The sequence below is a fragment of the Haliotis asinina genome, chromosome 2 (genome assembly GCF_037392515.1).
Source record: "Haliotis asinina isolate JCU_RB_2024 chromosome 2, JCU_Hal_asi_v2, whole genome shotgun sequence".
Taxonomy (NCBI): Eukaryota; Metazoa; Mollusca; class Gastropoda; order Lepetellida; family Haliotidae; genus Haliotis; species Haliotis asinina.
Window position 1 is genome coordinate 31253217 of NC_090281.1, and position 15826 is coordinate 31269042.

General features: G+C 39.2%; 1 protein-coding gene across 1 annotated transcript; it reads right to left on the bottom strand.

Moving 5' to 3' along the window:
• Positions 1-6603: 6603 nt before the first annotated feature.
• Positions 6604-7668, bottom strand: LOC137271738 (alpha-(1,3)-fucosyltransferase C-like). Its single transcript, XM_067804148.1, has one exon. It carries the CDS (start codon positions 7666-7668, stop codon positions 6604-6606), a length of 1065 nt encoding a protein of 354 aa, XP_067660249.1.
• Between the last annotated feature and the right edge of the window lie 8158 nt (positions 7669-15826).

A 15826-nucleotide genomic window follows, 5' to 3' on the forward strand; every position in this document is an offset into this window, starting at 1 on the left:
CAGGAACCCCATAAGTGATATTTTTACGATCATTGCTCCTCCTGTTAGTGAAAAATACCTCCCCATCTCTCGGCTATCTCTCGGTAGGTCGACAGCGAGGTGTGCGTGCGTGCGTGTGTGTGTCGGGGGTGGTAGATCTGATCTACTGACAGGTTAGTTGAGGGCATCGCTCAACTGGCCGGTGGTATCACCATGTTGTGAGGTACGACCAGCAATTGGCGGTCCGTCTTTGAAGTATGTAGTACAAGTTCACTTTCTCGTCTTTGATGTCCTTTTTATCTATGTTGGAAGTTTTGACCAACCATGTTGGATCGGTGTCTCGTTTCCGACTGTCTTCCTCATGTTTACCCGGCTGGTACACCCACACAACCACAACCGTCTCTTTACCGTTACGCAGTGGCAGTCGTGCTCAGGCAGTCAACCTTGTTTCTTGTGATACTCTCGCGTCTCCACCTTTCCAGTATCCACGGGGGCTGTGGTAATTTTTCCATATTTAATAATTTTTTTATTTTTTTTTAGGTGGTACCATTATTTTATTTTTTCAGTACCGTTGTGTTCGTACACGTAAGTGGTGACTCCATCGATGGCAATCCACCATTTCGCATCTATCAGTGACATGGACGTTTTGCTTATCGTCAGTCCATACATCCTGTGTCTGCTGCTTCATTTAGTGTTTGAAAGTACCTCTCTTGCAGATGGCTTTCTTGAATCTGGTGTGCTCAGTATGTTTCGAAATTTCGAGTATGGAGGTCTGATCATCTTCTTATAATCAGACTTACGATAATCAATTCGACGTCACTAAAAAATCTCAAACTTTCAAGAAAACAGTTGAAGTAAGTTCACACGAAAGGAAAACTAATTTGAAATACCGCGAAAGTATTGGAAGCAACAATATTATCAAAGTAACAAAAAAAATAGATTATGCATCATTTTAATGTGACCCCATTATATTTTCTTACTGAGTGACAACATCCATTAAAATACGCTTGTAACGAAATTGCTTGTAACGAAATGACTTCGGGATCCCGGCCCCTTGCTCTACATTTTATATGAACATGTTGGTATCTGAAAATATCTGCATATTTAAGTATTACGAACTCCGGTTATACCGACCTAATTTATGGTGATTTGCATTTTGGGACTAGATTTTATCAAACCATCCACTGACGTTCAAGCTTGGCTGTAGTGATCTATAATCAACATATATTGCAAACATTCAAGTTTTCCTGTGGTCATTATAGTGACGACGTCACATTTACAGATATACAGTAATAATAATCGCTTGTTCGGAAAATTACATTTTCCTCAGTCAGTTTAAACGAATTTCTAAATATGTGAAATCTAACTTCCTCTACCCAATTTGTATCTCCGCGTGAGTGATTGAGTGAGTGAGTTTAGTTTTACGCCGCTCTTAGAAATGTTACAGCAATATCACGGAAGGGACACCACAAAATGGACTTCACACATTGTACCCATGTGGGGAATCGAACCCGTGTCTTCAGCGTGACGAGCGAACGCTTTAACCACCGCCCCATCTGCGCATGAAATAATGGCAATTAAAATAAAAATTTCATTGTGAAAACATGAGCGACAAAACCCTTTGCCACATCCAGAAGAAATCCCTACTAAAAGCAGAGTCAATTGTACAATTACACAGAATCATGCAGAGGTTCACCGATATTTAGATTAATCGCTAGGTATTGCTTTGTAGTCTGAAAGTTTACCTTGTGTATCATATCTTGAATCACCCATGAACCAGCAGGACACACGGTTTTCCGAGTCTGGTGATTCTGGATTCTGGATTACGCAGTTTGAAACATCTGCGGGAGCAGTCTCTTGTGACACGATGGAACTATGACAATAGGTTGGCAACAGGCCTCTTGGCGATTAACAGCTTCTACAATTGAACCATTCAGATTACGGGCGGTTGTACATACCGTATGTGCACTGAGAATTGAAATTAACGACACGCCTATAGTAACGTTTCAGTACTTTTTTTGGATGACTACCATTTATTAATTGGTTTAGACTGCTTTATCGAAACGTTTAATTGGTGGACAGACTCTATCATATTCAGATTTTCTTTTATGGTAGTTGGCTGTGTTGTGTATAAAACAGATTAGAGTCTGTGATGATTTACATGACAGTACACATTATTTCACATGGTAGTACAGTCTGCCCCGTTTATCTGAACCTCAGATGTCCGGAAAACTCGCCTGACGAACGAAAAATCTTAAAATGAATTCACAACGTTGTACAATTACTCACCTATCCGGAAATCCGGTTTCCGTAACTGTACGGTCATTTTCACAGACAAAAACCACTAAATTATGCACATTGTTTGTCTCGTATATCCGGATGGCTGAGCACCTATATGTTTACACACGCGATTACCGAGGGTCTTGCGTGACGTAACAAAGAAGTCGGCAGTCTTTGAAGCGTGAGAAGATTAAACTACCTCTGAGTAGCAAGGTGACACTGAGTTAATTTTGAGGCGTGTCAATTTGTGGGTCACTATAATTAATTAATCCGGATGATCAAGCAAGCTTGGACAGCTGTGAGCGAGAAGACAATTGCTAACTGCTTTGGTCATGTGGATATTATCCAATCAAATGAGGACATGGCCTTGTCGGAACTTCGCGATGCTGTACGATCCTATGCACAAGTTGCAACTGTGACTGTTACTGCCGATGATCTTGTTAATGTCGACAGTGACGAACTGACCGGCGAAAGTCCTCGCTTTTCTACACAGCCAGTGCTAAAAGCTATGACTGATTTCTTCAAGTGAGCATTACTGCAACAAAGGTATGAGACATTTTATGTATGCTCTGACATTTGTTTATGTGTAAAAATGAATAAAGAATATGTCTGATGCCGACTATGTTCGTTTATTGTACGTTTCTTTGTATATATGGCCCCTGATTCAGATATCCGAAAATTCGCTTATCCGGACAATTTCAATAAAAAACACAAGTGTTCGGATAAACGGAGTACGACTCTACATAATTTACATGTATAAAAGGTGATATTTTCATTGTGGTACCCGCACATAAGTGCATTCAGCATTAGTGGATATGACATGTATCTGTTGACTTTATCCGCATTTAGGTCACTGCAGCCGAGTTGGACACGACTGTGTACAATTGACCAAATCGACCACCATCATTGAGGTCGAGATAATTATTGGATTCATAATTTCTTAACAAAGTTTAAAATTTGTCTATTGTGTTATCATTTGCGATATCGTCAAGTAACGAATTCCAAATTTTAATTGTGTCTGGTAGGAATTTTATACAGGTTTTTGTCCTACAGTTTATTGTTTGTAACTTGGGATTGTTTCTGAGATTATTATTGTTGTCAGATACTGTTATGTACAGGATTATATAAGTAGTCTGGGGCAAGTTTACCAATTTGGTATCCTGCCTTCTTTCTTTCGACCCGTGAAGGTCCTATAGAACAGGCCTTAAGCAACTCGACCCGTGAAGGTCCTATAGAACAGGCCTTAAGCAACCCATGCAATAAGAGGTGACGGTGTCCGTCAGGCTTGCTCACTTGGTTCAGACAAAGACATGCCATTGGTTCCCAATAGCGCAGATTGATGCCCATGCTGTTGATAACTGGATTGTCTGGTTCAGACTCGATTATTTACAGTCCGCCGCCATATAGCAGGAACATTGCTGAGTGCGGGGTAAAAGGAAACTCACTCACTCCTTTCTTTCAGTGGTTTAGAATTAGTTTCAAGGTATAATTTTTCATGTTAGTTCCGCGAACCGTGGTACATATAGTGCGGGGTGCATCTAAGTACAAACAGATAACACCATGAAATCATGAATATTGGAAATATTACTAGAAATTAAACATAGCAGTTTCGTCACATCCATGGCCAATATACTTTTCAATATAAGTGATGGAGAATCAGCTGCGCTGCTTCAGAGAATGACAACAGTACTCAAACACAGTGTGCGACAACGTAAGGCATAAATGATGAGGTAATGGTTTTATTACTTTGCTCATTTTACCACTTGGTAGTGGATTACATGGGGTTTAAAGTCGTACTTAATATTATTTCGCTCATACGACGACGTGCATGCGTGCGTGTGTTTTGCTGCTTGTACTAGCTCAAGCTTATGTTCGTTTTGTAGGACTAGTTCACTGCGATACCGTGACCCAGTTAAGCATAAACACCCCACTCGGTCATATTACTGACTCCGAGCTGACCAGTGTTTGTTCTATCCATTGATGCCAAGACCCAGACAGGGACTAACAAGTACCATATTTTAACATGTTTTGTTACGACACGGCCAGCGATCGAAACCGCGACCTTCCGCTCTTCGAGTAACACGCACTGACCACTACACAGACTGTCTTAGCACCTGGTGCAAATTTCTGAAACCCAAGTTTGGTTAAATAAAACTATGCACTTAAACTATAACAAAAATCACGAGCTCACGAGTAATACAATCAATTAATCAAAGTTTATTCAGTAAGGCCATACAAAAACGCAACGAAATAACAATGAAAGTGACAAAATGGTTAGGACGCTTTCACTTTATAACCTTAAAGCTTCTTTACAAATCTATGTTAATTTGGATCTTTACTTTATCACAAGGTAAGAATACACTACATTTAGAAGTAATGTTTCCAGAAGTATACAGGAATATACTGGTGTCTTAAAATGGACTAAACTTTTCATATTAACAGAAAATGGTATTCATCTTCCTACACCCATTCATACATACCTTACACAAAAACATTAACACAAAATCTAGCAACGTTTACCATTAAAGTCAATTCCCCGGATATTTACAGAAAAATAATAAAAGCCTCCTTTTGCATTCACGATCCTTGGGAGTAGATAAATAACATTCAACTTTAAGTAGAGATTTCTATTCATGAGAGAAACATAGTATTGATTCACAAACTATTCTTCCTGGTTACAATCTTTAGATCTTTGCACAGACTTACTATGATATAGAGAACTACTACCTACTTCCTCAGAGATTAAAAATCCAAACTTATAGGGAAAAAGTTACATTTTAAGTAAACTATATCCAGTCACCATCTTGTGACCATCGATGGATCACCAGGCTACCCCAAAATAAACAGTATTTGATCACCAATTTAGCCCAAAGTCACTATGAACTGATCACCACATTTACCTCAAATTCACTATGAATTAATCATCAATTTAGCCCAAAGTCACTATGAACTGATCACCAATTTATCAGTAGGTCACTATGAACTGATCACCAATTTATCCCAAAGTCATAGAGATGTGATCACCAATTCCTCATCAAGCCAGCATATTATAACATGAAGTTATCAACTTATACTCATCAAGTAGCCTCAAGTAACCATCAGTTACAAAGTCTACACAAGTCACCAACACCAAAAAACCATGTGATCACAGCGATGTGATCACAGCGATGTGATCACAGCGATGTGATCGCCAATTCCTCATCAAGCCAGCATATTACATCATGTTATCAATTTATACTCATCAAGTAACCATCAGTTACAAAGTCTACACAAGTCACCAACACCAAAAAGCCATGTGATCACAGCGATGTGATCGCCAATTCCTCATCAAGCCAGCATATTACAACATCATGTTATCAATTTATACTCATCAAGTAACCATCAATTACAAAGTCAACACAAGTCACCAACACTAAAGTCACCATTAAACATAACAAAGGCCTCATCATATCCGACACAAGTCGTCAATTTTAAGTATTATCAAGTCATCGCCAGGTCACCACCATACTACTACCATGTAGTATTATCATTGACCATACTAAGTGTTTTGTTGACTAAACGCTGATTCGTTATTATCAGCAGGGACGGCATCAAGTTTCAATCAGGAAGATATTGAACGCCCAACATATTCTTCTACGGTAAACCTGCAGATAACACATCACCACTGCTACACAAAACACCTTCCTTTCTGAAGGATATCTGGTTGTGGCGGTAGATGGAATGACAAAAAGACAAACGAGGAACTACAGTTATTTATACCCAACTTTACACAGTCATAAATAGCACCTTGAGCATTCGAAAGAAATGTGCAGCAAATAAACGTGGAAATATGAATATACTACGCTATCTCAGTGTTACAGTAGAGGAAGGAGTGAGGGTGTTTAGTATTACTCTGCACATAGCAACATTCCAGCAATATAGCAGCGGTCTATATAGAATCGAGTCTGGACCAGAAAATCCAGGGATCAACAGCATGAGCATCGATCTGCACAATTGGGAACCGATGACATCCGTCAACATGACAAGCATAGTCGCCTTTCACGGCAAACATGGGTTGCTGAAGGCCCATTCTACCCCGGATCTTCACGGGTCTGTTAAAATAGAAGGATCAACCACCAAGTCAAATGGTTACAGCTTCGACAGCTGTATAGAACAATCATTCGGTGTTGGGATTTAGACAGACGGTTTTATAACATCACCGAGGATCAACCACCAAATCAAATGGTTACACATTTGACATCTGTATACAACAATCATACTTCGTGCTTGCGATCTAGACAAAGGGCTTTATGACATACTTGTGGAGGTGGTAGGAAAACGGTCCAAAAGCAGAAAAACAAGGAACTAAACATGACATGTTTCTTGAGTCAGCCACTTACCAATGTCATAGTACTGCTGACGAAATAGATCCAGATTATGAATCTTTACACAGAAATCACAGTACGCCGATTCAAGTTGATCCAAATTAGTTTGTATATACCTGGATTTTCTTTCTAGTATCTCAGCATAGGCCGTAACATTTTGTTCCAGATACTGAAGATGTTTCGCCAGCTCTTGTGGAGTTGAAAAGTCCGCTGCATTGATGTAGGTTCCTGGTGGTACTAAAGAACTATAATTAGCACCTCCCCGAACGACTGGAACAATATTGTGAGAATAGACTTTAAACAGCTTCTCCGTGAAATAGTCAAAGCATGGTGAATTTTCAAAGGATAAATAGAACCTATATTCGTTGTACATACCATCACAATGTGGACCTCTACATTTCAATGGACCACAGTTTCCATACATGTCCACCGATATATTATATTTACGCAGTTCTTTTACATACTGTTGTCGTTTCGAGGGAGTATTGCAGTTGCTGACAAACCATAAAGCGGATTTAGTTTTATTCAGAGCAATTTGGGAGAAATTAGCTTTAAGTGGGGGCTGCCGACGATAAAAGACACCGTAGGGGTAGATGATATCAGAGTCAAGGCGATAGGTCATAGTCCAGTTAAATACACCACGCCATGCCTCTGTCTCGTATAAGTGACTTCCGTAATAAAAGGGACACTCTATTCCAAACATGGCCCATACTTGGTTGGGTTTTCTAGCAGGAGGTTCCTTGATGTTGAGCTGAGTAAGATCAAAGATAACAACATCTGCTTGATCGATGTGTCTTGGACCCAATAAACATTCACAGTGTTTCTGTGGACACTTTTTCAAACCTTGTCGACAATGGTCCTGAGAGTTTCTGTACCAACCGGGGGGTTTGTAAAACAGAATACGCTTTGTCTTGGTGCTGTTTACTGGACGGTATCCGTCAAGGAAATTCACGCTGTAGGAAATCTTCTGTCTGTTCTTGTCCGAAGAATGGTATGTAATTGGTTTATAGAAATAGGGATAAGGGCTATTTCTATTGAAAACCATGTGGTAGCCAGCTGCAGGCTTTGAAACTGTCTCCTTTTTGTTGGTTTCACCTCCGTCATTTCTGGAAGAGTTGTCTGTATGTTGTGCTATCAATATTTTAGTTGGTTTAAGAGCGTTATTGGTTTTCCTTCCTTCTCTATTTGAAAAGTTGCCTGTTTGTAGTACTATTCGCATTGAAGTCGCCATAGAACTAAGCATATCATAGCGAAGCAATAAAATTCCGCAAAAAGCTGTGGAGATTAGTATAAACAGGAAGTACTTTAATTTCTTTTGTGAAGTCAAAATCTGAAAACAAATGAAAGACGGGTATTTACACGCAGTGTGATAGATAATGGTGACACGTATGGGTACACACGCACAACTATATATATTCTAGTAAAGACATTGTCTGTGGTCAGATTGGACCTATTATATGTCAACATCAATTTTCAGCTGTTAAATTGACAGTGTTTTCTATATAATAAACGATTAGACAATCGTTTGCCTTCTATTTGAACAGTTGACAAAAAGCCAGGTTTGCGTTTCTTATGCAGTTCAATATATATACCCTGCGAGAACGATCATGATGTGACATATCCTACTAGACATGTGACAGTTCGAGAAAACACACAAAAATAGTAAATTCGGAACACGTTCATTTGCCAAGTAGTGTGGGAAGGTACTTCCTTAGGAAATACGGATTCATCAAGGTTGTATAAACCCATATATTTCGTACATTTGGAAATGGATCTTGAGGTGATCTGACCTGAGTCATTTTCTCGCAAAGTTGTTTAGTCATACAAGTGTTTTCCTCTGGCTGTTCGGTCTCTGTTTACAATCTAAAAAAGAAAACAAAGAAAAGAAAATCCAATGTTTCGTGAACAAAATTCTAATAATTTTACATCACATTCGAGCTGGTAACTGAAGGTGGCACGGGCATCTTCGGAATGGCCGTCGAAGCCCCACAGAAAGAAGTAAATATCAGGAAACCATGCAGTGTTCGGAGAAATCTCAATGTAATGGATTCATCTTCTTTATGTAACAATTGCAAGATATATATGCATAACAATTGGGATCAGAGAATAAATTTAAACAGATTTCTTTTCATTCCATGTGAAACTCCTGCTAGTATTATTTTGGCTTTAGGAAATACAAGGAACAAATTTTAATTCAACAGAAATATCACAACTTTCTTCACAATTATCAGTTAATTACTATTGCTGTCAGTCGTTCTTTTACATTTAACAACTTGTGTTTACAAGATAGGTTTTGTTGTCGCTGGGTCGTAAGACACATCTCTTCACAGTCTGGATACCATAACGCCTACCGTTCCACCCCATTTCCCCTAACATTTGAGCAGGTTTATGGACATAGGTCCACCTTTTAACATTTCGCTGTGAACCAGAAATAGACTCACGTTAAACTTTAATGATGAAGGTGTTGCAGTGTTGGTGGATTTGTGCACCGAGTGAATAATGGGAAACGAGGGATTTGAAATCTGCAATTGCATAGAAGAGAACGATAAGTCACCTGTGTTAACTGTCAGTGACACCGTGGCGTCCATAGATCCCAGGGAACAACCTCGATTCCGACGACCTCCACACCAAAAAGCTTCTAGAAGGGAGGGTAATCTCTTAGGAAGAGACTGTCGAGAAACGCCCACCCCCACATTTTGCAATAATCATATTTTGTGCTAAGAAGCAGACTCACACTGAAGTCCGCCTGTTCCAGTTCGGTGGTGGACAGAAAACGTCCGTTGAAGGAAAAGAAATACAAAAACATGGAACGCCTCCTTGACGTCCTAAGAAATGATCTTAGGAGTGGGCAAATTAGAACCAGAGAGTCTGCAGACTGTACTTCATGTTGGATGATTCTGTATATGAAATAAAATGGGCGAAGAATAGTACTTTTCTCCTGATGTCTTGACTGCAATTGCATAATCTGGATTATCACCTTGCGAAAGTACTACATTATTTCTTTTTTAATCCAGTGTTAAATGTTGAAAGGCCAAAATTTAATGGACGCCCATTTTTTCTTTCTTTTTCACATAAATTAATTGTAAAATGTTTTGATATAGGTTATTTCATTGAGTGGCAAGCTTATGACCATAAAGGTGTTTTAGGAACTTCGATTGTATCGCAATGCCATGATTATCTAGACTAGTATAGGAAGTGTAAGTCCGACATCAGGCCCCCCATTAGTGATATTTTTACGATCATTGCTCCTCCTGTTAGTGAAAAATACCTCCCCATCTCTCGGCTATCTCTCGGTAGGTCGACAGCGAGGTGTGCGTGCGTGCGTGTGTGTGTCGGGGGTGGTAGATCTGATCTACTGACAGGTTAGTTGAGGGCATCGCTCAACTGGCCGGTGGTATCACCATGAAGTATGTAGTACAAGTTCACTTTCTCGTCTTTGATGTCCTTTTTATCTATGTTGGAAGTTTTGACCAACCATGTTGGATCGGTGTCTCGTTTCCGACTGTCTTCCTCATGTTTACCCGGCTGGTACACCCACACAACCACAACCGTCTCTTTACCGTTACGCAGTGGCAGTCGTGCTCAGGCAGTCAACCTTGTTTCTTGTGATACTCTCGCGTCTCCACCTTTCCAGTATCCACGGGGGCTGTGGTAATTTTTCCATATTTAATAATTTTTTTATTTTTTTTTAGGTGGTACCATTATTTTATTTTTTCAGTACCGTTGTGTTCGTACACGTAAGTGGTGACTCCATCGATGGCAATCCACCATTTCGCATCTATCAGTGACATGGACGTTTTGCTTATCGTCAGTCCATACATCCTGTGTCTGCTGCTTCATTTAGTGTTTGAAAGTACCTCTCTTGCAGATGGCTTTCTTGAATCTGGTGTGCTCAGTATGTTTCGAAATTTCGAGTATGGAGGTCTGATCATCTTCTTATAATCAGACTTACGATAATCAATTCGACGTCACTAAAAAATCTCAAACTTTCAAGAAAACAGTTGAAGTAAGTTCACACGAAAGGAAAACTAATTTGAAATACCGCGAAAGTATTGGAAGCAACAATATTATCAAAGTAACAAAAAAAATAGATTATGCATCATTTTAATGTGACCCCATTATATTTTCTTACTGAGTGACAACATCCATTAAAATACGCTTGTAACGAAATTGCTTGTAACGAAATGACTTCGGGATCCCGGCCCCTTGCTCTACATTTTATATGAACATGTTGGTATCTGAAAATATCTGCATATTTAAGTATTACGAACTCCGGTTATACCGACCTAATTTATGGTGATTTGCATTTTGGGACTAGATTTTATCAAACCATCCACTGACGTTCAAGCTTGGCTGTAGTGATCTATAATCAACATATATTGCAAACATTCAAGTTTTCATGTGGTCATTATAGTGACGACGTCACATTTACAGATATACAGTAATAATAATCGCTTGTTCGGAAAATTACATTTTCCTCAGTCAGTTTAAACGAATTTCTAAATATGTGAAATCTAACTTCCTCTACCCAATTTGTATCTCCGCGTGAGTGATTGAGTGAGTGAGTTTAGTTTTACGCCGCTCTTAGAAATGTTACAGCAATATCACGGAAGGGACACCACAAAATGGACTTCACACATTGTACCCATGTGGGGAATCGAACCCGTGTCTTCAGCGTGACGAGCGAACGCTTTAACCACCGCCCCATCTGCGCATGAAATAATGGCAATTAAAATAAAAATTTCATTGTGAAAACATGAGCGACAAAACCCTTTGCCACATCCAGAAGAAATCCCTACTAAAAGCAGAGTCAATTGTACAATTACACAGAATCATGCAGAGGTTCACCGATATTTAGATTAATCGCTAGGTATTGCTTTGTAGTCTGAAAGTTTACCTTGTGTATCATATCTTGAATCACCCATGAACCAGCAGGACACACGGTTTTCCGAGTCTGGTGATTCTGGATTCTGGATTACGCAGTTTGAAACATCTGCGGGAGCAGTCTCTTGTGACACGATGGAACTATGACAATAGGTTGGCAACAGGCCTCTTGGCGATTAACAGCTTCTACAATTGAACCATTCAGATTACGGGCGGTTGTACATACCGTATGTGCACTGAGAATTGAAATTAACGACACGCCTATAGTAACGTTTCAGTACTTTTTTTTAGATGACTACCATTTTTTAATTGGTTTAGACTGCTTTATCGAAACGTTTAATTGGTGGACAGACTCTATCATATTCAGATTTTCTTTTATGGTAGTTGGCTGTGTTGTGTATAAAACAGATTAGAGTCTGTGATGATTTACATGACAGTACACATTATTTCACATGGTAGTACAGTCTGCCCCGTTTATCTGAACCTCAGATGTCCGGAAAACTCGCCTCCCGAACGAAAAATCCTTAAATGAATTCACAACGTTGTACAATTACTCACCTATCCGGAAATCCGGTTTCCGTAACTGTACGGTCATTTTCACAGACAAAAAACACTAAATTATGCACATTGTTTGTCTCGTATATCCGGATGGCTGAGCACCTATATGTTTACACACGCGATTACCGAGGGTCTTGCGTGACGTAACAAAGAAGTCGGCAGTCTTTGAAGCGTGAGAAGATTAAACTACCTCTGAGTAGCAAGGTGACACTGAGTTAATTTTGAGGCGTGTCAATTTGTGGGTCACTATAATTAATTAATCCGGATGATCAAGCAAGCTTGGACAGCTGTGAGCGAGAAGACAATTGCTAACTGCTTTGGTCATGTGGATATTATCCAATCAAATGAGGACATGGCCTTGTCGGAACTTCGCGATGCTGTACGATCCTATGCACAAGTTGCAACTGTGACTGTTACTGCCGATGATCTTGTTAATGTCGACAGTGACGAACTGACCGGCGAAAGTCCTCGCTTTTCTACACAGCCAGTGCTAAAAGCTATGACTGATTTCTTCAAGCGAGCATTACTGCAACAAAGGTATGAGACATTTTATGTATGCTCTGACATTTGTTTATGTGTAACAATGAATAAAGAATATGTCTGATGCCGACTATGTTCGTTTATTGTACGTTTCTTTGTATATATGGCCCCTGATTCAGATATCCGAAAATTCGCTTATCCGGACAATTTCAATAAAAAACACAAGTGTTCGGATAAACGGAGTACGACTCTACATAATTTACATGTATAAAAGGTGATATTTTCATTGTGGTACCCGCACATAAGTGCATTCAGCATTAGTGTATCTGTTGACTTTATCCGCATTTAGGTCACTGCAGCCGAGTTGGACACGACTGTGTACAATTGACCAAATCGACCACCATCATTGAGGTCGAGATAATTATTGGATTCATAATTTCTTAACAAAGTTTAAAATTTGTCTATTGTGTTATCATTTGCGATATCGTCAAGTAACGAATTCCAAATTTTAATTGTGTCTGGTAGGAATTTTATACAGGTTTTTGTCCTACAGTTTATTGTTTGTAACTTGGGATTGTTTCTGAGATTATTATTGTTGTCAGATACTGTTATGTACAGGATTATATAAGTAGTCTGGGGCAAGTTTACCAATTTGGTATCCTGCCTTCTTTCTTTCGACCCGTGAAGGTCCTATAGAACAGGCCTTAAGCAACTCGACCCGTGAAGGTCCTATAGAACAGGCCTTAAGCAACCCATGCAATAAGAGGTGACGGTGTCCGTCAGGCTTGCTCACTTGGTTCAGACAAAGACATGCCATTGGTTCCCAATAGCGCAGATTGATGCCCATGCTGTTGATAACTGGATTGTCTGGTTCAGACTCGATTATTTACAGTCCGCCGCCATATAGCAGGAACATTGCTGAGTGCGGGGTAAAAGGAAACTCACTCACTCCTTTCTTTCAGTGGTTTAGAATTAGTTTCAAGGTATAATTTTTCATGTTAGTTCCGCGAACCGTGGTACATATAGTGCGGGGTGCATCTAAGTACAAACAGATAACACCATGAAATCATAAATATTGGAAATATTACTAGAAATTAAACATAGCAGTTTCGTCACATCCATGGCCAATATACTTTTCAATATAAGTGATGGAGAATCAGCTGCGCTGCTTCAGAGAATGACAACAGTACTCAAACACAGTGTGCGACAACGTAAGGCATAAATGATGAGGTAATGGTTTTATTACTTTGCTCATTTTACCACTTGGTAGTGGTGAGATTACATGGGGTTTAAAGTCGTACTTAATATTATTTCGCTCATACGACGACGTGCATGCGTGCGTGTGTTTTGCTGCTTGTACTAGCTCAAGCTTATGTTCGTTTTGTAGGACTAGTTCACTGCGATACCGTGACCCAGTTAAGCATAAACACCCCACTCGGTCATATTACTGACTCCGAGCTGACCAGTGTTTGTTCTATCCATTGATGCCAAGACCCAGACAGGGACTAACAAGTACCATATTTTAACATGTTTTGTTACGACACGGCCAGCGATCGAAACCGCGACCTTCCGCTCTTCGAGTAACACGCACTGACCACTACACAGACTGTCTTAGCACCTGGTGCAAATTTCTGAAACCCAAGTTTGGTTAAATAAAACTATGCACTTAAACTATAACAAAATTCACGAGCCCACGAGTAATACAATCAATTAATCAAAGTTTATTCAGTAAGGCCATACAAAAACGCAACGAAATAACAATGAAAGTGACAAAATGGTTAGGACGCTTTCACTTTATAACCTTAAAGCTTCTTTACAAATCTATGTTAATTTGGATCTTTACTTTATCACAAGGTAAGAATACACTACATTTAGAAGTAATGTTTCCAGAAGTATACAGGAATATACTGGTGTCTTAAAATGGACTAAACTTTTCATATTAACAGAAAATGGTATTCATCTTCCTACACCCATTCATACATACCTTACACAAAAACATTAACACAAAATCTAGCAACGTTTACCATTAAATTCAATTCCCCGGATATTTACAGAAAAATAATAAAAGCCTCCTTTTACATTCACGATCCTTGGGAGTAGATAAATAACATTCAACTTTAAGTAGAGATTTCTATTCATGAGAGAAACATATTATTGATTCACAAACTATTCTTCCTGGTTACAATCTTTAGATCTTTGTACAGACTTACTATGATATAGAGAACTACTACCTACTTCCTCAGAGATTAAAAATCCAAACTTATAGGGAAAAAGTTACATTTTAAGTAAACTATATCCAGTCACCATCTTGTGACCATCGATGGATCACCAGGCTACCCCAAAATAAACAGTATTTGATCACCAATTTAGCCCAAAGTCACTATGAACTGATCACCACATTTACCTCAAATTCACTATGAATTAATCATCAATTTAGCCCAAAGTCACTATGAACAGATCACCAATTTATCAGTAGGTCACTATGAACTGATCACCAATTTATCCCAAAGTCATAGAGATGTGATCACCAATTCCCCATCAAGCCAGCATATTATAACATCATGTTATCAACTTATACTCATCAAGTAGCCTCAAGTAACCATCAGTTACAAAGTCTACACAAGTCACCAACACCAAAAAGCCATGTGATCACAGCGATGTGATCGCCAATTCCTCATCAAGCCAGCATATTACAACATCATGTTATCAATTTATACTCATCAAGTAACCATCAATTACAAAGTGAACACAAGTCACCAACACTAAAGTCACCATTAAACATAACAAAGGCCTCATCATATCCGACACAAGTCGTCAATTTTAAGTATTATCAAGTCATCGCCAGGTCACCACCATACTACTACCATGTAGTATTATCATTGACCATACTAAGTGTTTTGTTGACTAAACGCTGATTCGTTATTATCAGCAGGGACGGCATCAAGTTTCAATCAGGAAGATATTGAACGCCCAACATATTCTTCTACGGTAAACCTGCAGATAACACATCACCACTGCTACACAAAACACCTTCCTTTCTGAAGGATATCTGGTTGTGGCGGTAGATGGAATGACAAAAAGACAAACGAGGAACTACAGTTATTTATACCCAACTTTACACAGTCATAAATAGCACCTTGAGCATTCGAAAGAAATGTGCAGCAAATAAACGTGGAAATATGAATATACTACGCTATCTCAGTGTTACAGTAGAGGAAGGAGTGAGGGTGTTTAGTATTACTCTGCACATAGCAACATTCCAGCAATATAGCAGCGGTCTA

What these genes read in the sequence shown, in the direction of transcription:
- LOC137271738 (XM_067804148.1), bottom strand. Translation starts at nt 7,668, where the DNA reads ATGGTTTTCAATAGAAATAGCCCTTATCCCTATTTCTATAAACCAATT.